Source organism: Hipposideros armiger, unplaced genomic scaffold (assembly GCF_001890085.2).
Source record: "Hipposideros armiger isolate ML-2016 unplaced genomic scaffold, ASM189008v1 scaffold_327, whole genome shotgun sequence".
In the NCBI taxonomy this organism is placed as follows: Eukaryota; Metazoa; Chordata; class Mammalia; order Chiroptera; family Hipposideridae; genus Hipposideros; species Hipposideros armiger.
Genome location: NW_017731677.1, coordinates 1718667 through 1740746, shown reverse-complemented (window position 1 = coordinate 1740746; position 22080 = coordinate 1718667). Strand labels below are relative to the sequence as shown.

The window sequence follows — 22080 nt, the reverse complement described above, 5'->3', positions numbered from 1 at the left end:
GCGCGGTGACGCACAGGCGGCCGCGGGAGCACGGAGGTGGGCGGAGCAGGAGGGGGTGGAGCCGGGCTTCGGGGCGGGGCACGGGTGCCCGGGGGCGGAGAAGCCGGGAGGCGGGAGGCGCCGGGGCCGTTTAAGCGGCCTCCCTCCCGCCCCCAGCCGCCGGGTTCTCGCCCTGGCCCTGTCCCGACCCCCGGCCTGGCTCACACCGGCCCTGCCCCGCCGAGCTGTCCGCCAGGCACCCAGGCGGCCTCCAGAGCAGCTCAAGCCCATGAGGGCCGTGCGCCCGGCCGCCGGCGCTGACGAGACGGAGCTCCCGGCCCGCGAGAAGGAGCGGAGGATCAATGCGGTTCCAGAATCGATTCCAGCGGTGAGAGGGATGGAGCCCCCGCGCCGCCGCCCGTGCCGGGAGCGGGTCCCAAATTCCACCTCTCGCGTGGGTCCCGGCTCCTCACCTGGATCCATTCCCCCCCCCCCCCCCCACGATCCAGCGCCTTGGCCGGGGACCAGCTCCCGGGGGATTCCCCGCCCTGCTGTCCCTAGGCGATCCCCTCCCTCCGAGGACCAGGATCTCGTGCCTAACCTGGGACCTCCCCCCTGCCCCCTCGCATACTGCGGACCTCGAATTTCCAGACCCTGGACCCCGAGCTCGCCCTCCTCCCAGGGGATTCCCATTGCTCACCCGGCTTCACCCTCTCGACCCCCATTCAGGCGGGGCTCTTACTTGGGGTTTGAGGACTCGAACCCCAGCCGCAGACGCCAACCCCGGGTGCTCAGACCCTGGCTTTGGCCTCCACCCCTTACCCACAGCGTGGTGGCGAGGGAGGGCTCCAGGGGCGCGGGGAGGGCGGGCCAGGTAGCTACTGCGACCTGCAGCGAGATTCGTCGTCAAGTCGGGGTGCTGGGCGTTTTGGGTGCTTTGTCTGTAAACGACCCTAGCAACAGGGAAACTGAGGCACGCTCCGCCGGCTTAGCCTGGCTGGCCACGTCCAGGCCTTGCCTGGTTCTCAGGCTTAGCGTTGCACGGCTGTGCTATTTTGGGCATTGCGAAGGGGCAACTTAGCATTCAAGTGGTAAGAGCTGCTGTTGGGGCGCCTGTGTGAGGAAACGAGGAGGAGGAACCGAGGAGGCGCCACCGGAAGGCTGGCAAGGCTGCTCATTGACTGGAGAGCTGGTGAAAACGCCAGCCTGGGGAGGCACCGTGGCTTTTATTCCGACTCTGGGTCTCTGCCATCTCTAGCAGTGGATGGAGGCCGGCCCCTCGGTTCCGAGAGGAAGCTCTACGCTTTTTTTTTTTTTCCCTAATTCTTCTTCGTCTAAGTGGGTGAAAGTTCACCTCTCCTGTGTTTGTGGTAACTCTCCATCCCTTTGTCTGAATCAGGCAGCCGTCCCCATTCCCAGACCTTCATTCACTAGCTTAGTGTGTGCATTGACGGGGAACTTGAAAGGAGAAAAAGGGAAGCGTGAAGTCTCCCAAGGAGGTTATTATTGAGGTTTTAGGCCCTGCCTTTTCTTGGAAAAATTTAAAGTGCATTTATTTTTTTTCTTTCCAATTCCCCAATCCCTCCATGCCCACTCCCCCATTATTTTTATTTTATTCCTCCTGGAGTCCCAAAGGCTCAAGGAGCCAAACGTGCATAGGAAGACTTGGGGACTGTGCCGTCAGAAGGGCGATCAGTTTTAAGACTTGGATTAACTTCTGAGTATCGCTCAGCACTCAGGGTGTTGAATGACTGGCACTGTTTCCCCAGTGGAAACATCATATCAGTGCTTCTAAAGACAAAAAGGAACCATGATGCTCTGGCTTTAGAACTCAGGAATGAAGACTTGGGGGCCTTTCAGGGGGAACGTAACATGCATTTAGGCACAATTGGCGAAGCCTGTGCATGTGATTGCTATGATTTGGTTTTACTTCTGCACCTTTGTGCTCTTCCTGTTTTCAGAGAACAGTGGCAATATTCTGTGAAATTACCCTTCCTTATTTGACTAAGGGTTTGCATTTCTTTTCTAGCCTTTGAATTATTCTCCAGAAAGGAAAAAAAAGAGCTCATTTTACTGTGGGTTGTACAAACATTAAAACAGTGTTAAGAGAAATGAAAACAACAACAACAAAAAAACCCCCTTCATTTAGGATACTACATTCTCAGCTGATTGAACTGTTTTGTTTTTTGCTGGACCCTTATCAATCGCAGTTGTAAAGTCATTTCGCGCTCTACTTCATTTGTTTAAAAACAAAAAATAAAGGCATTTTCTTTTGGTGTGGCATAGACTTTGTAATTTTCCCAGTGGCTGCACTGATGGCTACCAACAGCTATTGAACAGTTAGTTTCTCGATGACATCTAGACCTACCCTGAAGACTAAGTGATCCCATAATTTCTTGTTTTTGTATCATAGGCTAGATTGGAAAGATATTTCCAAGAGTCGATTCAAACTTGGAAATAAAGCCTGAAAACAAAAAGTAATATAGCAAACAAAGTCCTGGTTTTTGTGGTCCACACATGAAATTGTTGAGAGTACCATTCTGCACCTTGTAAAGCTGTGTTCCTTCTATATCTTTTGAGCATTCAGGATAGTTACAGGTAGGTAAATTACAGAGGAACTGGAGGGAGGAACACACTGTGTTTGAACGCCTGTGCTCTTTCTGATGGATTTATCAGGACTCAGTTGAAGAGCATTTGATTGCAGTGAAAACGTTTCATTAGGCCATAGTTTGTGGCTCTGCCTAAATTACAAGAAAACCTGAACACTCTGCTGGTTTGTTCATAATGGAAACTGGGCGGTCGCTGTGGCTTCGGATCAACTTCCAGAGTTCTGCCACCTCTGTGGAGGAGGGCTGTCAGGAGCCTCAGCCCACTGCCCTCAGTGGGGGGCTTTATGCAGGCATGGCTTCTCAAAAAGCTTAGGCTGTGAGAAATTCCACTGGGTCACAGAGCGTGGTTTATCATACTTGCTTTGTCCCTTCCACATCTGAGCCCCCACCGCCAGTCATTCAGCACCTCTGACGGATAAGAATAACTGCCAACATTGATGGAGTGCCAACCTGTGCCAGGCAATGGTTGGGTATTCGTATATTACTCATCACATCCTCAGCTATACCCCTGGAAGACAAATTTTATACCCATTGACCAGAAGAACAAATAGGGTTTGAGGATAAAAGCGAACGTGCCATAATCACACAGCTAGGAAAGAGCAGATCCAAGGGTTCAGTTTCTTGTCCTTTTCATCACCCATGCTGCCAGTTCACCTCATTCCGTCTCCATGCCCACGCTGCCACATCTGTGTGTACAGCATAGAGGCCTAGGACCCACAGAGGCTTAGGACCTACTGTATCTTGGTGGTGCATACTCATTTCTCCAGCCTTGCAAACTGAAAAGCCAAGGGAAAGGATGTTTTCCTCCTCAGCCCCGGTCCCGTGACTGCTGGTTAGCTTCGAATTGCACATTAGGTAAAGCATCTTATTCTAAAGCCTTAGGAAGTCTTCCAGCACTGCCTGTTGTCGTTTTTCTTTTCTTTTTTCTTTTCTTTTTTAACCTATGCTCAGAGCACTGAAACATAGGCATGGGGTAGTCGCATACGAGTATATGCCTTCTCCCTTCTTTAATAATTAAGTTAAATGTCCCCCACCACTATCACCACCTGTGGCAATGGACACTTGTCCTGAACATCATGCTCATTCTTAAGGGGGAACCTAATAATTTACTGTGCACAGGGGTCGGCGTATGTTGCTCCATCAGGGGTGCTGAAGGAGTCCTTGGAATGTCCACGGCCTGGGCCTTTTAAGAATTTTCTTTTCACGAGATTCAGAGTTCTTTTGGTTCTAAGACAGTCTGTTTCTCTTTGTTACATACAGAACCTACTGAATCCCCAGTAAAACCAATTCATGGTGGGCTATCTCTGTTAAGATAGAATCATTCAGCGGCAGGCGAATGTCTGTCTTTCTGTTCGTTCATTCATTCGGCACCTATTTGTTAAGCTCCAGCAATAAGATGAGCATTGTGTTTGGGATTGGAAATGAAACAGTAGACAAGATGGCCTTCATGGAATTCACATGACAGTGGGGAAAAGATGAAACAGACATGTAAAAAAAAAATCAGATTCTTACTAATTGTGATAAGGCTGTGGTGGGGGAGAGGGCTGAAGTGATATTATAGGTAAGATGGCGAGGAAAAGCCAAGGGGGTGACCTTTGAGCTAAGCTTGATGGGTGAGGAGAGCTGAGCATTCTAGAGAAGAATGTTCTAGGCAGAAATAAACAGCAAATGCAAATGTCCTGAGGCAGACAAGAGCTTGGTGATTTGAGGAGCAGAAAGGTGGTGTAGCTGGAGCATGGCAAGTGAGGAGGGTGGGACTCTGATGCCGGAGACGTAGTGAGGGCCAGACGGCTCAGGGCTTAGAAGCCAAAGGCAGGCTTTACTTTGAAGTTGGGCGTGTGTGACATCATCTGGGTTTAATCGACTATTGCGGCTGCTGTATGGGGACAAGCAGGGAGACCCGTTCAGAGAATCGGTATTTTATAGACCAGGGATGTCAATATCTTGATTTAAGGGAGGATCTGTGGAACTGTGGAGAGGTGGACCGATCTGGAATATATTTAGAAGGTAGTGTTGACAGCACTTGGAGAATAAATAAGGAGCACATTGGAATCAAGGACAACTCCTGGGATTTAATCTCAGGCCTCAGATCTGCTGGTGGGGTGCAGATCTACTTTCAGAAGGCACAGTGCTTTGGGCTAAATTTAAAGTGTGCTAAGGAGTGTCCCTGGGTCCCTCTCTGCTCTTTCAGTAGTTTTGAAATTCTGTCATGAGGACCCGGGGGCAGGGTTGGCATAAGGACACTGGGCAAGGGAGAAGCAAGAGAGAGTGTTGAAAGAGAAAGTGAAGAAATAAGTGAACAAACCCTGCCTACATAATGGCTTTATTAAGTGTGGTTCCCAAAGCCAGGACTAAATCACCTTTTCTCAAACCCTCTACTCTAGCATTAGGTAACCACTGGGGTTACTCCACCTGAAACAGAAGTGCCTTCATAAATGGGTGCTGCTTTGCATAACACTTGAGAACCTTCCTCATTCTTCCTTGGGGGAAGAGAAGAGGTTCCGTGTGGGAGTTGATTTGCACTTTACACCTGCTTTTCCATGTAGGTCTAAATGATTTCTTGAGGAGTGGCTGTTGAAGGCTTCATTGAGGGAGAAATGGAAAACTTGCATTGTCCACTTCGTGGCAAAACAGTTGTGCTGTCTACCCCACTGAGCCCTCGACAGTGATCTGCTCCCAGCATGGTTGCCCTTACCTGTCCTTACTGCCCGATTTTGGCTGTGTCCTTAGCAGAGACTACCTTAAGGCACATGGATGGGATATTTTTCTCTAACCACTTCTGAGTTTATTTTTAACCTGAGCAATTCCAGGTGGGCAGGGTCTAAGCTGTGACAAACATGGACACCCAGCTTCTTTGCTTTTAGGAGAAAATGTGAAAGTCTATCCCTGTTGCTGTGTAATAGCCTAACTATTTTTAGATTGGGCTGCCAGAGATATAAATTGCTATTTTAGTCTGCAGCCGGGTGGTGGGTAGACAAACCCTACCTAATGCACCCTACAAAGCACTCTCAATTTTAATCTACCCTCTACCATCTTGCAGCCTTGCTCTTCACCCTTGAAAATTTCTACTAGGGAATGCTACTTATAGCTCTGTTGTTATGTCTCCGAGTAATGATGTGGTAGATCCTTGAATGTTGGGGACACTTTTAAAGCATTCTTCCCAAGAGTGTTAATTACTTTTCTTTTTACTAGTAAGAGCTGTATAGCAACACTCTCCTCTATTAGGAAATTAGTAAAATTATTTAAAGGATTATTAGGGGAGAAAAGATTCATCTATGTGCGAGAATAGCTTGGATAAATTCTGAAGCTGTTAACTGCAGGTTCCTCTTAAGCAGTTTTCAAGCTACCTGGTGAATTCCATTCAATCAGCATATGTTTGCACACTAGTTAGAGAGCTGAACCCATGGGTGGGCCAAGGGAAATAACATTACCTTCCCAAATTCACTCTGCAGTGGATTTCCCACTTGCTCTCTACAGTGAGTTAATTGGGACCGCCATTTTATTTTTTATGTGCTCTAAGGATCCCAGGCTCGTCCTCATTTCAGGGAGAAAGTGCTAGTCTTTTGTTCATAAACTGGGTACTGGGTAGAATGGCTTGACCCTGTATGTGCTCTAGCCATTTCTTGGCCACCTGGCTCTGCCACTTGGTTCAACCTGAGACCATTTTTCATTGTGTTAATGAATAAGGTGTGACTAGCCAGGCCTCCTGAGTGGCAGATAACCAAATCCACCCCCGCCCCCCAAAACTAGCTCAAGCTACAAGATAACTTATTGTGCAAAGCCTGTTGACATCGTACAGGCTCCCAGCACAGGAATGCCGTGGAGCCTCTGAGAGCTGAAGGCTGCTGGGGCTCTTTTCCCTCCGTTGGCTTCTCTGCGTCTGTTTCTCTCAGGCAGCTGCTTTTTTATATTCCTGAGTTTACATCTCCCTTTTTCCAGAGAACAGACAGACTAAACCAGAATCCCTCCTGATACACGGCACAGGTATGGGTGGGGTTTGAGGGATTCTCACCTATATACTGACGTGGAAGAATGCTGTTCGTCTCTCCATGTCCTGGGCTTTTTTTTCTTTTCATTATGTTGCTGTTTGCCACAAAGTTAGCCCAAAGAGAAGTATGGAATGTGGTGATATTTAGATACATACACACATTTGTCTGTATCCATGAGTTTTACAGCCCAAGTATTAGGTACTCGTCATATATTTGGATTTTGAAGGCAACTCTTAATTCACGAAGGATGCAAGTGAAAACGTACCTCTTATTTAGGTGGCCTAAAGGTAGCCAGGTATCATATATTTAAGCTGCCTGGTGCCTGAGCAGATAATGCAATATAGGGAAGACTGGTTGAACAGGCCTGCCAATCAAGGGATGTAGGGTTTAAAGATCTACACTATAAAGCTTTATACATTTTCAGAGAGAAAATAGAGACCTTTCAAATGCATTGAATCCCTTTGCAGTTAAAGACGGTTACTGGAATGTGTAAACTTTACTAAATTCCCTTGATTTGTTTTCTGTTAAGAGCTAAGATTTGGTTGTGCCTTTTATTTTACTGTGGGCGGGTACCAGTTGAAGGGGGTGGATTTGGTTTCTGTTTGCTTTGTATTGATCGGTTTTTCTTTTCAATAAACTGAAAGAATACTTAATCCAATAAACTAGGGCATTTGCTTTAGTGTCACTGCTGTTGGCTCAGTTTACACCTGTTCAGTGGCTTTGGTTCTGTTCCCGTAACTAGGTGTTTCCAGTGGTTGCCTCTTCATTTGGAATAGACCAAACAACCATTGGCAGGCTTCCCCGCTGGTCTTCACACACTTTGAGCTGTTCTCACATAATGTCTTTTTGCTTCTAAAGGTTCATGAACCACCGGGCCCCAGCCAATGGCCGCTACAAACCAACTTGTTACGAACATGCTGCTAACTGTTACACACATGCAGTGAGTATGCGTTTTCTGCCTCTCCCATCCTTCCCAAAAGGCTTTGCTGGGAGGAAGGGGCAATTCTCTAGTACCCTCCGCCCAATTAGTGGGATTTACCCACCTCTGACCTTACCTACCAGGGTATCAGTGCTGGGTCATGTCACCAGAACTTGTGTGAGTATGTCCCAACATTGAGTGTTCTGACCTACAAGTCAGTCCCTCTGTCCGTTCTGGACTTGCTTCTCTGACAAGATCTGCTTTAAAAGGATAGTAAGAGTACGTACCCTAGCTATAGGAAAACCAAAGATAACTCTTTATGAAGACAGTAACCCCTGGAATGACATGAATTGCCTTTTAAAGCTAGCTGTGTTCATTTGGCAAGGAGAGTTCACCATTTGTAGGAAGAGGTGCTTTTCATTACTACAGGATCTCCTGCGCTAGGTAGCCACACTCCCTATGCCCACAGAGGCCACTGCCTCTCAGAGCAGATGTTATGTCATATTATTGAAGAAAAGGCTGATTCAATCTTTAGATTCTTAGTTACTCTCTTTCTTTCTTATAAAAACAAAACCAGCTGATTGTAAGAAACTTAGAAAATACTGGAAAATGTATAGGACAGACAAAGCCACCTAGAAACAAATGAACACTTTGGTGTATTTCTTCATTTTGTGGGTGGTGTTTGTAAATATGTATGTATTTTCCTAGTTTTCCTATTAATGTCATAGAATGGACATCTTCTTGTGTCTTTATAAATTTCCCTTTTCCTGTGAGTGATTTCATTATGCCCTTTGAAAGTTGCATTTCTTGAGACTTTTCATGGAAAAATGGTGGCTAGTATATAGTCTGAAGATAAGAAATAGAAAAGGAGACCCAATTTACTCGTTTAGTGAAGAGTGTTTAAAACAGGCTAATTTAAGTTTTATAGACAGTGTTAGTACAATATGCAGGTTACATACATATGTCACTAGAATAAAAATTTGCTTGAATTCAAGTTGTGCCTTTTCATTTCTTTACACCCTTCCCTCAAAGAACAGTCACAGTGTTTTGTGTAAAGGAAACATGATTCCAAATAACCCAGTTTTCAGTGGATTCCTGTATAATCTAATAGAACAATGCCATTTGATCATTTTGATTGGCATCAATTAAACTTTATAAAGCATCTGTTTTATGTATTGTAATAGTGGGACTCAGATATTACTCGGTAATACTGAAATGTTATCCTAATTTATCATGGAATGTCCTCTTTCCTTAGATGCTAAAAAGGTTTTTATTTAAATAAGTAGTATGCTAGAATCTTGCTAAATGGTTTTTCTTTAGAAAAAAAGCAGTACCTGACATGCCTGTCCTGGATTCCATAAAAGGGCTTCAATAATGAAATTTAGAGTAGCATCTCCAGTGGGCAGTCTCCCTGGACCTAATTTAATATTCTGTGGCAAGGGCAAAAGTAGGTGTTGGGGGAAAAAAAGATTGCCAAAGTTTGCATTCTTTGCCATGTATGCTTATTCTAATGTCTAACAAAGTAGTTTATTTCTCCTTAGGATGTGTGTTACTATAAAATATTTACTACCTCTCAATTTTACTGTGAACCTAAAACTTCTCCAAAAAATAAACTCTTTAAAAAATGTTTACTAGTCATAGTCATATTCATGACAGACATTGCAATTTGTGTCCATATGAAGTAAAATAATGCAGAAAGCAAAATTCTCTCTAAGATCTAGTCTCTTAAAATGATTGACTAGGTGGGAGTAGATTACCCTTGCTTACGTGAAAGGTGCTATTAAAAATGAAATAATCCCCAAACCCTTTCACTCTGCACTAGCTCCCAAATTAATAGAATGTACACATCTGGACTAAAAATCAGGACATATGACTTGGACAGTTGTCTCTGTGTGTGTGTGCTGTGTACATTATAATACTGAATTGACTTGATTCTTTCGTGATTCCTTGCTGAAATATTGGAACTTCAGTAGCTTGTGGGGCAAACAGGAAAGAATAGTTAAAAATCAGGATCTCCCTGGGAAATCTGGGTATATGTTTGGGATTTGATATTTTTAAGTACCTACTCTAAATCACATCAGAAAATAGGATGAAATGTGTTCTTGTTTAATGAAAATTAGGATCAAGAACATCAGTGGCATCCTTTCTTATGTGTTCCCATCGGTGGGCACAATTCCTAGGCCCTGAACAGCAGTACCTGTTCCCAGCACAACTGACAAATTCACCTCGCTGTTGCTGCGATTGTTCAGGAAAGGCAAATGTTTGTTTTAAAGTGATCTTTCTAAAGTCGTCCCTGGTAAACCTATGTATTTTTCACAGAGGCCTCAATTCAGGTAAAGCCAGGGTCTTGACTTTTCTTTCCCTGTCCCTCAGTTCCTTATTGTTCCAGCCATCGTGGGCAGCGCCCTCCTCCATCGGCTGTCTGATGACTGCTGGGAAAAGATAACAGCATGGATTTACGGAATGGGCCTCTGTGCTCTCTTCATTGTTTCCACAGTATTCCACATCGTATCATGGAAAAAGAGCCACTTGAGGTACCATACATCGCACCCTATTTCAACAGATCAGAATAGTTGACTCAGGTTGCCTCCCATACTGGCATGTTTTGCTCACGTGGAGCAAGAGGGTAGACATTTTCCTGCTTGTAGGCTATCATGCTATCCATGATTTAGGACATTTTCTGTGGACTGGATAGAAAGAGTTTGAGCACCCTAAGAAGATTGCCTTGGCACGTGATTATCCCCAAGAATTCTGGTCTCTGGTCCATCCGGGTAACCTCCCCTCTGTCTAGCGCCTCTGCCCACTATGGTGCTGTCACCTCCCTGATCCATATCTCCAGCCTAAAACGATTTTCTGAAGGCCAGACCTGTCTAATCAGCTTCTCACAGGCCCCTGGCACATTTTACTCAATCTGTCCCAAAAGAAAACCAGCCTTTGCTCAGGAACCACAGACGAAACCAGGACTTACACTCCTGAGACCCATTTGCCAGAACCATCAGCACACTAAGGATGCTACAAGATCGTGGCAGCCGTGGGGTAGTGACAGAGCACTCTGAACACCAAGTCAGCACTTGGCTTCGAGTCCCAGCCCTGCCACTTTAGCCTTGCATTTTAGTCACCTGATCTCCTGAGTCCCAGTTTCTTCATCACTAAAATGAAGATAGTAATGCCTGACTCACAGGGTTATGGTGATAGGTGAATGAGATAATACATGTGAAAGGGATTTGGAAATTACAAAATGTGCTAGGACTGTGAGATGCAAGGAGGTATATACTACAGCTTGGGTCTACCGTCTTGCGAAGTTCAGCTTTCAGAATTAATTTGTTCCAGCAAAACTGTCATATTTTGCTCCTCTTAGCTGTCAGGCACTTTTCAAACAATACTATGGCCCCTCGCCTACCGATGAGAAGAACATAAAAGCATTCCTTCTCTGAGCCAAGGGTTAATTTGGGGGCATACAGGGAGAGCAGGACACCACTTAGAAGAAAGTTCTGCACAACCCAAAGGGCAACATTTCTTATCAAAATAGGAGGATTCCAAGCAGACTTAAAGTGACTTAAAATAATACTAGAATATACCTTTTGGTTTTACAGAATGTCCAAAACAATATCTCAAACTATTCAAACCATCTAATACTAGATAGACACACTTTATGTAAGAGCAGGATTTGGAGTTCAGGAGATGTTGGCTTCCTCACATGTGGAATCATAGAGTTTTAGAGTTGGATGGATCCGTGGGGATCATCTAATCCAAACCCTTTAATTTTCACCTGAGGAAACTGAGGCTCAGAGAAGTGGCCTGACTCGCCTGAGTCCGTGATACCCGCAGAATCTGATCACCCAGGACGTCTGACTCCTAGTCCTGAGGTTTTTCCACCCCACCCTTCACAATGTTGCCTGTGGTCTGCAGTCTGCTACCTTTGCCTGTAAGGTGACAGTTCCCTGGGCTTAAAATAAAACCACAGCATTGACTCACACGGGAGCTCTGAGACGCGCTCACAAGAGAGCCTCAGAAATACATGTCCTGTCCCCTGGACGTACCATCACGGAGCCCGAGGCCAGCGCACTTCATTATCTTCTTGGCACAGTCCAGCCCTGTGGTCGCCTCAGCTGACTTGGCTTTGGTGTCTAGATTTCCGAATCAATAGAGTTGTAGGTGCCTCCCTCAGTACCCAGGGCCTCCCTGCCAGTGGCCGGGGAAGCAGATGTAACAGAAACCAGACTCTTGAACTTGAAATAGCAATGCTAGACTCATAAGCTGTGGGTAGATTTTTGCTCTACCTTTGTTTTCTTTTTTTAAATATCCAAGTATAGCCTTAATTTAAGTAAAAGAGGGAAGGGGATTAGCATATATTGAGTACCTACTATGTGCTGGGTGCTGTGCTAAACACATGGCTACATTATCTCATTTAATGCTCACACAGACTCTGTGATTGGGATGTTATTATTTCTGTTTTACCTGTGAGGAAAGTGAGGGTCAGAGAGGTGTGTGGCAGGTCTTGAGTAAAATTGCAGGTCTGACCGTACCTGCTAGAACACCGTGTACCAATCTAGAAAGCTGAATTACAAAGGCCCAAACCTGGCTGGGAATCAGTCATCCAGGGAGTTTAAAAAAAAAAAAGACTCTCCGCTACCCCATCTTCTAGCCCCTTTAAATTAGAATTTTCTAGACTAGAGTCCCTGACTATATTTTATTAGCTGCCCAAGTGATTCGGATACGCAGTTCACGTTTGAGAAGCTTTAATCTAGGGTTTGCTGTTTTAGACCTGTGACCTAATTTATGTTCATTTCTTCACTAATACGTGCCTCACCCTAACCGTGACGAAAACATCCTCAGCCTGCTTCAGTTGACATCGTGTGTGGGGTGAGGCAAAATCTAATACTCATGCTTTCCCAAATCATAGCTCCTACCCCTTGGACACTGAAAATGGGTTCAAGACGATGCAATGCATTCCTCCTTTTCAATTGACCTCAGTAAAGGGTGGGGACTGTCTCGTCCGCTGTGTGAATAGACCTCAGTGGGCCAGGTCTTTGTACACTCGCTGACTTTTCAGTTTGGGAAGGGGGAACTGGCTTAGACATCCAGGTGGCTGCCCTCTTGTAGCAAACGCACCTTTTTATTTGTCTGTTTTTGTTTTTCTTACTGCCATTCCTAAATTAGTTTCTGAGTTTCCTTTATTACAACTTATTGTCTGCACTAAGATATTTAAGCTTCTCTAGAGACATTCTAAAATGACATGAAAAATGTAACTTCAGGGAGGGTTTACGGAGCATCGCGACTTCCTGACCTACACTGTGGTAGGGGTGGAGGGCTGATTTGCCCCCAAAGAATTCCATTTTTCTGTTAGATAGGATTTAAAAGAAATGGGAAACACTAGGAAAGACAGATTTTGTGTGTTTGTTTATTTTAACCACATCAGAGTTCCTGGTTATTGTGGGGTTCTGTCCCTGAACCCTTATGGTGAGTATTGATTGTATACGCAATCCTAAAAATAATACAAAGCTTTTACTTGTGGCTCTGTTTTCTGTAAACTCTGTTTAACTTGGCTTTTTCCCTCATTTAGGACAGTGGAGCATTGTTTCCACATGTGTGATAGAATGGTTATCTATTTCTTCATTGCTGCTTCTTACGCTCCATGGTAAGATAGAGTCTTTCTGTTTTTGAAGATTGTGTTTTTATGATAGAATTCCTCAGTCCTTTCTTCCCTTCTTCCTGTCTCTGTCCCCAGCCCCGATGCACGTACCAAACCCCTCTCTCCCCAGCACACATACACACATGCATTCTTTTTTCCATTTTGATTGACTTGGATCAGATTGCAGGTTTTAAGGGGAGACTGTTGCTGCTGTTCAGAATGTATATCTGACATGGGACTGTTTAAGAGAAGTGATATGAGCTTGTGTTAAGAAGCACGCTCACTTGACATACGTTTGCCTTCCATATTCTTTCTGTATACTTCTGCTGCTATTCAGAATACTTGGTCATCTAATAGTCTAAGTGGAAAGGCTATAAATATGTATGAGGAAAACAAGCTCACTTTTGAAATTTATACCTTTTGTCTTTAGTTCATGGCACAGTAGCTACTATGTATGGAGTGCATTTCTCATTTCTTTAGCCATTTGAGTAAAAGCATGAGCCAAATTTGTTGGCTATTTAAAATATCTAGTATTCTCAATTTCCTTGATCATTTTGGCCTTTTGGTATCGATCAGATAGCATCGCATTGCTTTGAAAGCTGTAATTAAAGAAACATTAGTTTTTCTTATTAAGATGTGGTCCTGTGTTAAACCACTGCAATGGTCATTATAAACAGCAGGCCTCTAGGTTCTGACCAATGCAGCCTCCATTGTGCAGAAGAAACCTAGTTATCTAATGGAGTAAAAAGGAAGTGCTGTCTCTCCCCAGCACCTGTTACTAAATTATAGGTCTGCACCATATTGGAGGGAGAACACTTAAGGGCTTTTGTGAAGTACATCTCAATTTAAAATTAGTCAGTAAAAATTTTAAATGTAGGCTGAGGAGTCATGTTTACAGTAGACAACGTGTTCGCATGTTGTCTCTGATGTGCAGCTGGAACTTTTTCCAGTTGGAAATAATGACTTTCATAGTAAGAGCCAATCAGAACATTTGTTTTTTTTCTCATATCCTTAAAATGAAATTCGCACACATGTATTTGCAGCATTTTAAAATGCAGGCTTCCCAAGAGTCCGTGGTTAAGTTCTAACAAAATGTCTTCTATCTATTGTATAATACATGTTGGGCTAATTCTTCTCATGTTCTCTCTTGGCAGAGAGATTGATAATAGAGACGCTTGGTCTGTGTATTAGATATCTGCCGTGGTTATGTGATCCCAGTTCAGGATTTTGTTGAGGGTTCTCATTCAGCTTTGTAAGTAATCTGCTCCCAAATACATCGTCAGAAATGAGACGGCAAGCAGCCTTTGCAGCATCTGCCTAATAAGGAAAGTCGGGCATTATGGTGTGCTGGGACTCACTTCCACATAGCTCCAGCTAGCTGACTCTGTTTTCAAACCACATCGGAACTAATTCTAAGTCTTAGAGGTCGACTGACGATTTTATTTCTGAGTTATTAACGTCACCTAAATTGCCCCAATACATGGTGTGTCGAGTGCCGTTTCTTCCTGGTCTTATCCTTGTGCTTGGTCTCCTGGGTTTTCAGAACTAGAAGAAAACATGGGCTCTGTGAATTCCCTTCATTTATCACTTCTGTTCTTTGTTGTCATGTTTACATTTTTAGGTTAAATCTCCGTGAACTTGGACCCCTGGCATCTCATATGCGTTGGTTTATCTGGCTCATGGCAGCTGGAGGAACCATTTATGTATTTCTCTACCATGAAAAGTAAGAGAAAATAATTTACATTTGATAGTGTTAAAATTAACTGCCTAAATTTTATCTCCATCGCAATTTACTTCAATTTGTTTGCACTTCAAAATAGTAGAAATACATAAATAGAATATATATCGTGTTAGACAAACCTTCAAAACCATTTGGTATTCATTATGGGTGGGCAGGTTGCTGCAGGGAAGAAAAATGAATGGCACATGTGTGGCACGATGTACTTGAGGGGCAAGGTGGACTGTCATTTTAGAGTTAGTCGCACCCCATTCACGTCCCCAGGCAGACTGGCCTTCTCAAAAACTAGCCTGATCCTCTGTGATTTATGGGTATCATGTGAGAAAAGTAACTGCTTTTCAGACTCCTATGAAGATCGAAGCTGATCGATATGTGCCTGGCACAACAGCTGCCTAGACAGGAATCTCGATGCTCTTCCAAGCTAGGATTCCCTGAGAAGGGGGATATTTGGAAAGCATCTCAACTCTTCATATCCTAACCAGGGGGCACAGTTTTTGAACCCATTGTCCACAGCTCATAGTCCTAAGTGTTAAGCCACCTAGAAAGGAAAGCTTACGGAAATGTAGCACCTTAGCTCTGGAGGAGACCTTCAAAGGCATCTCCTCCAGCTCCATGCTTAAAAAGTGAGAGCATGCATCCGATTTGCGACTCATCTGGAATTAGGACCCACGTGTCCTGCTTCCTATCGCATGGCTCTCTTCATTATTCCACATGGCTGAATTTGAGAAACTCACAACCATGAAACCATTGTCATTGGATACAGCCTATTAAATTCTTTATCTATTGTGGTTGGCAGAATGGCTCACAGAATTGAAAATAATTCCTATTTACCACAAAGCACTAAACTGTTTTCCCTTTTCAGAAGAAAGTGGTAGTTAACTTGCTAACTCCTCTCCGACTTTGAAATTCACTTAAATGTATTTTTCATCGTAATTAGCAATTCTGTTTGGCATTATGCAGTATATACTTGTATAAATCCAAGGAAACAGTTTGCTTCTTGGACTCAAGCCCCTAATTTATATCCTTGGATTAAAATAGGAAGGAAAGTAAGACAACCATCTTTTCTCCTACTCCAGGCCTTCTGATGTAAACCAAACCTGCAAACCCGTTCCTCCCCAGTTCCCTGATAGGATTGCTTCATGGTGGACGCTGAGTATGAAATACTAAGGATGAGAGGAGGGTCCCCCTTGGCTGCTTGGTTTGGCAGATACTAAGGAGTACCTGAATCATGCCAGGCACTATTGTAGGCTCTGCAGATCTGAACCTAACTGAAACCTGGCCCCTGCCTTTTCAGGAACTTAGGGTCTAGCCTCAACAGGCAGACACTTAAGTTGAATTTCAGCACAAGGTATTTCTTAATGTTTCAGGCACTGTAGGCTAATGTGACGATGAGCCTTACAAAGTGGAGTTTTTTGTGCAGGTGCAAAATACAGACACACAGATGCCGGCCCTTGGTTCCTGAGGGCCCTTTGCCACTGATCAACTGAGTTGCGTGCCTGTCCCTTGTCATAATCTCAGTGCCTTATAGCAGAGCATGGCAGTGGTAATGCAGGCCGACACTCTGGGATTGGAAGGGACAATGCATGATGAATTGGACTCACAGTAACTACTTGGGGCAGAAAAAGTTTTCCAGGTAGCATGTGGCGTTTGCCTTTTCAATCCTAAAAGAAGTGCTAGTTCATTGTTCCTCAACTACAGTGTTTCAGTGAGGCCTGATGGTCTCCTACTGGGCAAATGCATTTCATTTGAATAGTAGAGTTTACTTTTTTTTTTTCTCCAAAAGTAAAAAGGAAAAACTTGTATGGAAATGGTCTTGAAGTGTTGTAGGAATAGATGCATTACATTAACTGTATTTCCATTCTACAGGTATAAGGTGGTTGAGCTCTTTTTCTATCTCACAATGGGGTTTTCTCCAGCCTTGGTGGTGACATCAATGGTAAGAAATGGCTTCATAATTTTAGTTATTTCATCTTATTCCTCTTTAAATCACTAGGACTCTTAATATGTCTATAGATACTATATGTAGTTCTTCTTTCGGAAGTTATGTCACGTCCATTAATTAGAGGCTCAAAACATAAATTATAAAGTGCCAGCAATTTATACTCGCTACTGTCTATAGTTTGAAAACTAATACGTGTAAGTGTATTTATTTCCCTGTTGTAATTTCCTGTATTTATTTTGGATAACCTTTCTGTTCACCCCACCCTCACCTCCACTCTTCACTCCACTTAGGTGTCAGATTATGTGAAAGTGGGTATTTCTGCTTGAATTACATACTGTCTTAACCCTAAATCCATGGAAGAGGGTACATTTTGAGGTTTCTTAACAATGAAGAAAATACAAATCAGTGACTTCTTAAATCTTAAGAATTGGAAGGACCTTAAAAGGTTGTTTGGTACATTTCATTGGATATTTCTCAAATCCCTTCACTCTGACTTTTCCTTTCCCTTGCTTTCAGTAAGTCATATTATTTCTCTTTTTTAGGAAAGTGCTTTTTTTTTTTTACTTTGCTTAAAAATTTGGGGGACTGTCATGGGTAAAACTGTAAGTAACATCACCTGTAGTAGGAAGTTGCATGTAAATATTTTGAACCCCCTTTCAAACTGAATTACTGTTTAGAAATCTATGTACATCTGTCAACTTAAAACAAAAAACATATGGCCACCTCACGATCCCATCCAACTGGTTACTTAGGCTTTTAGCTTATGTACTCCAGGGTCTTACACGCTACAATTTTTGGCACCAGCCACAGTGTGAATTAAGGAGGTCACACAGTTTGAATTCTCTTCTCAGCCTACAACAGTCAGAAGAATTGTACCTATAATTTCACTCCTGAACTCATAGGCACATTACAAGAAGGAAGTTTTACTGTACATAGTTCTTGCCGTGATCATAAAAATACCTGTAGAGGGTTTAGAAGTTACAGGTTTCCTTATGTTTTTTTCAGAGACTATGTCTTGTGAGAATGTAATGAAATGTGTTCTTTGAGATACAGGTTTATGACGGCTTGAGTAACTACCCAGCACCCAAAATACATATGATTTAGTTGGTAAAGGCAAGAGCACATGGCGAGGGGATGGAGGGGAATGACAGGAATGAGAAAGTCTGCCTTGGAGGTCATATAGTTGGAGGGTGACTGAGGACACCCAAAGCCACATAAGCGAGGCCTGTGTGGATGGGTTATTAAAGAACTTGAAGTAAATTCCCTCTGGGTGTCATAAGAGCAGGTTTATCTTGTATTTTTACTAGTCTCAATCTTTAATTGGCATTTTTACAATGTGGCGCGGTAGCAGGTGACTAATGTTTATGATAATGAAAAAGGATCCCAACACTTGTCCTGACAGAACTTAGAATCAAGCAGGAAAGTTACAGTTCATTTTCAGTAAGAAGCAGTAATCAAGTTTTATAACGTCTTTGCTTGGGGAAAAGCACAGGCTGCTGTGGGCGTGCAGGGCAGAAGCACCAGAGGGAATGATGTGTGAGCTGCTTCAGACCGAAGGAGGAGCCGAGAGACAGCGGGAGTGATGCGAGTGGTGCAGGGAAGGGGTGCAGCCTGTTGGGGTGGGGAGCGAGGCACCAGCATCTTTGAGGAATTGGAACTAGCTCATTGTTTGGAACATGAGTATGTACTTGTTTGAGTACTTAGGTGCATGACGGGGGTGGGGTAGCTAGAGGTAGCACAAGTCTTGTGATAAAGCTGGAGAGCTGGACAGAGACCAGACCAAAAAGAACCTCCTAAGCCATCCGAACCAACAAAGAAACCGTGTGCGTGAAGACACACAGCTTTGGTTCTGGTCAGACTCACCCTTCCGCCATCACGAACTAGAGCTAGAAAAAGTATGTGGCACAACTAGTTTTGGGTATCAGACACAGTACAAGAAAGGCCTGTGACCTTGGAGAGAAGAGAAACCCAACGACGAGCTTCCAGTTCACCCCAGTTTTCTCCCTGGTTTCACTTTCCAAACTGCTACAAAAGAAAGGAACCAGAGAGCAGCAGCCACGGCGTAGGAAACAAAGCGCGTTTATTTCAGCTGCGTGGCTGGCTGTAGCTTGGGGCGGGGTACCCAGGACGAGGAAGCTTCACAGGGAAGAGTCCAGAAACCTACAGAGAGGTTTCCTTGAGTCTTTGGCTTGAATACTAAGCTGAAGTGGTACAGGGCATGCCCTGGCCTAGAGTAGGTGCTGGAAGGCTGCGGGATAAATGGAGATTCCAGAAGGTGCCTGGAGTGGGGCGATATCAGAGTTCCAAGCAGCCCGAGTGGAGAGCGCGCTGAGCACCTCAGGTACTCGGCTACTTGAGCACTTAGCCCTAGAGTGAGGAAAGCTCTGAAACGGCCCCAACAAAGCCCCACACAAATGGGAAAAGATACAATTGATCCTCCAGTAAATAAACTGCCTACCAGAACAAGATTCAACATGTTTTAAAGGAAGATAACAAAATCTATACTCTTTAACAACTTGGCATCCCTTATCTAAACAGATACTGCTAGATAAGCAGGAAAATGTGACACACACATACCTAAGGAGAAACAGGTCATTAAAAAGAGCCAAAATGACAGAGATGTCGAAATGAGCATACAAGGACTTTGAAACATATTGAGTAAGCAGAGAAATCTCAGAAAACACATGAACCACAAAAAAAGGAACCGAATGGAAATTGTAGATCTGAAAACTATATGTTAAGAAAAAAAATTATTGGAGGGGTTTAACAACAGATTGAATATTGCAGAAGAAAAGATCAATGGAAAAAAAAACCCAATGAACTTGAAAATGAACAGACAAGCTATAGACTGGAGAAAATATTTGCTTTCTCTATACGTATCTGACAAAGGACATGTGTCTTGAATATATAAAACACTCCAAATCAGTAATAAAAAGCTACTTCTATAAAACACTTGAACCAACTTCAGAAAGATATACAAGTATTCAATAAGCCTTTGAAAAAATTTTCAACATTATTGGTCATCAGGGAAATGAAAATTAAAACCTCATTGTGCTATACTACACAGCCTGCACATGATGAAAATGTAAAAGATTGACAACACCAAATACTGGCAAGGATGTGAAATAACTGGAACCCTGATTCATTATTGGGGGGCGGGGGGGTAAAATGGTGTAACCACTTTGCCATCTTGACCAGAAGTCTCAAAATTGTTTAGCAGTATATTATAAAATTAAACATACATCCACTTATGACTCAGTAGTTATTACCCAACAGAAACAAAAACATATCTACAAAAAAACCTGTAAAATAACATAAATACTAATTTTTTTCATAAGCCCCCAAATGGAAAGTATTGATAAGCAAATTTTGTTAAATAAATAAATGGAATGCTAAGGAACAGAAAGGAGTGAGTGAGTGATATATATAAGCACACACACGAATCTCAAAAATATTATATTGAGCAAAAAGGAAGCCAGGTATAAAAATTTACATAATGTGAAGTTCTAAAGCAGGCAGACTAGAGTAATGGCAATAAGAACAATAGTTGGTGGCAGGGGTTGTCTAGGATTGGATAGAACTTCCTGGGGTGTTGGGATATTGTGTATCTTGATAGGGGTATGACTTGCATAGGTAGATAATGTTTATCCTAGCCCATACTGTTTACTCAAGATCTATGCATTACACTCTGTAAATTAATCATCAGTTTTTAAAATAACTCTCCCCCCTGCCAAAAAATTCGGATATAAGTTGAGGAACTGGGCGACCTTCATTTAAATCCCGTTTCTGACACTTAAAAGCAAGGTGGCCTTGGGCCAATTATTTATCCCTTCTGTGTTTTAGTTTTTTCATCTGTAAAGTGGGGATAATAATAGTATGTAATTTAGGGTTGAGAAGATCAAATGAATAAATGCATGGAGTGCTTCAAACAGTGCCTGATACATAGGCACTTTGTTGATACAAATACATTGATACACAATGACATTGATAATGAAGAAAACATACCCTGTTTTATTTAAAATTAAAACTGTGTTCTGGCTCTTGGAAAGTTGATGAGGTAAATGTGGTGTCTTGAGGAACTATTTATTAACAAAATGTATATCAAAACCAACCTGTGTACTTGGCTTGGTCTCATGCTTATTGTTTTAGGGTGGTGTCTTGGTCAGTGGCCAGCTATGTGACTTCGTTCAGGTTACTTCATTCCTCTGGCCTTACTCTTTTCATCTCTAAAATACGGAGGCCATGTTACATATGTTGCATGAGTGACTCTTACCGTTGGGGATCTTATCCCGCTTTGAGAATCCAGTGGAAGCCTTAACCCTCTCCTAGAAAAATGCTCCTAGTGCACATAGAGTTTTCTATAATTAATGGGTATTAATTGCTTTACAACTTTTAGGAAATTGTGTGTGTGTGTGTGTGTGTGTGTGTGTGTGTGTGTGTGTGTGTGTGTAATAAAAACACATTGCTGAGGTTCCACGTTCCCAAGGTTAGTGAGAAATCTGGTATGGTTATTTTGGGTTGGCTCCCTTCTCATCTTTTGATCCTACCAAAACCATGAGGACTTAATGTGAACTTTGAAGATAGGACTGATCCTCGCCCGTGGCCATGGGTCCTCAAACCCGGTTCTTAGCCTGTGATCGTCCTTTGCTTCCATTGCTTTGGCCTAGGCCTGTGGGGCCCGTTCAAGAAGGTGGCTGCATTAGAACTTCCCCGTGCCCCCTGCTGGATTGGCCACAGGACCTGCTCCAAGGCTCACAGGCCATGGCTGTCAGTGCCCAGGCCTATGGGACACCCACATACCTGTCCCTCTCCAAGGCCTTGCCACCCTCTGGCTACAGTTTCCACTCACCCTGCAGAACCCAAGACCTTTCTGTTCCCAGTCCCCAGGAATCCAGGGGACTGACTTGTTTCATCAGCTTCCTAGCTTTGCATCTATTCTCTCCTCGTATTTATTGAAATGAACAGCTGTGCCTGGATTCGATTGATTGCAGTCCACTGCAACACATAGGTGGGCAGCATGTGTGCTTTCACTGTGGGACCTGTAACCTGGCTGCTTAGCTCATCAAGGTGGTCAACCCAGAGGGTAATCCGGGTGGATGGATATGAGCCTTTTAAGTTTAGTTCGTCTTTACAGATCAGGGTCCTGTCTGTGCAGAGCTACTTCATCATCTAGAACAGGGGTCGGCAAACTGCGGCTCATGAGCCACATGTGGCTCTTCGGGTACATACATGTGGCTCTGAAGTAAAATTGAAAATGAAAACAAAACTATCA

At 43.5% G+C, this 22080-nt stretch overlaps 1 protein-coding gene and 1 long non-coding RNA gene across 5 annotated transcripts in view; one reads left to right on the top strand and one right to left on the bottom strand.

Moving 5' to 3' along the window:
* The window catches only part of MMD (monocyte to macrophage differentiation associated), a 90666-nt gene that overhangs the window by 51818 nt on the left and 16768 nt on the right, over window positions 1-22080 (top strand). Inside the window, exons 1-7 of one of the 4 annotated variants that reach the window (XM_019660737.1) lie at window positions 69-367; window positions 7436-7517; window positions 9870-10030; window positions 12333-12359; window positions 13060-13134; window positions 14750-14851; window positions 16733-16802. In XM_019660737.1, coding sequence (XP_019516282.1) covers window positions 342-367; window positions 7436-7517; window positions 9870-10030; window positions 12333-12359; window positions 13060-13134; window positions 14750-14851; window positions 16733-16802 — 543 coding nt within the window. In that variant the 5' untranslated portion in view covers window positions 69-341. Of the gene's footprint in view, window positions 1-68; window positions 368-7435; window positions 7518-9869; window positions 10031-12332; window positions 12360-13059; window positions 13135-14749; window positions 14852-16732; window positions 16803-22080 lie in introns of those variants that run through there. The other 3 variants (XM_019660734.1, XM_019660736.1, XM_019660735.1) reach the window with 3 other exon arrangements.
* Window positions 1-22080, bottom strand: part of LOC109392350 (uncharacterized) — a 187178-nt gene that overhangs the window by 159396 nt on the left and 5702 nt on the right. The window lies entirely within an intron of this gene.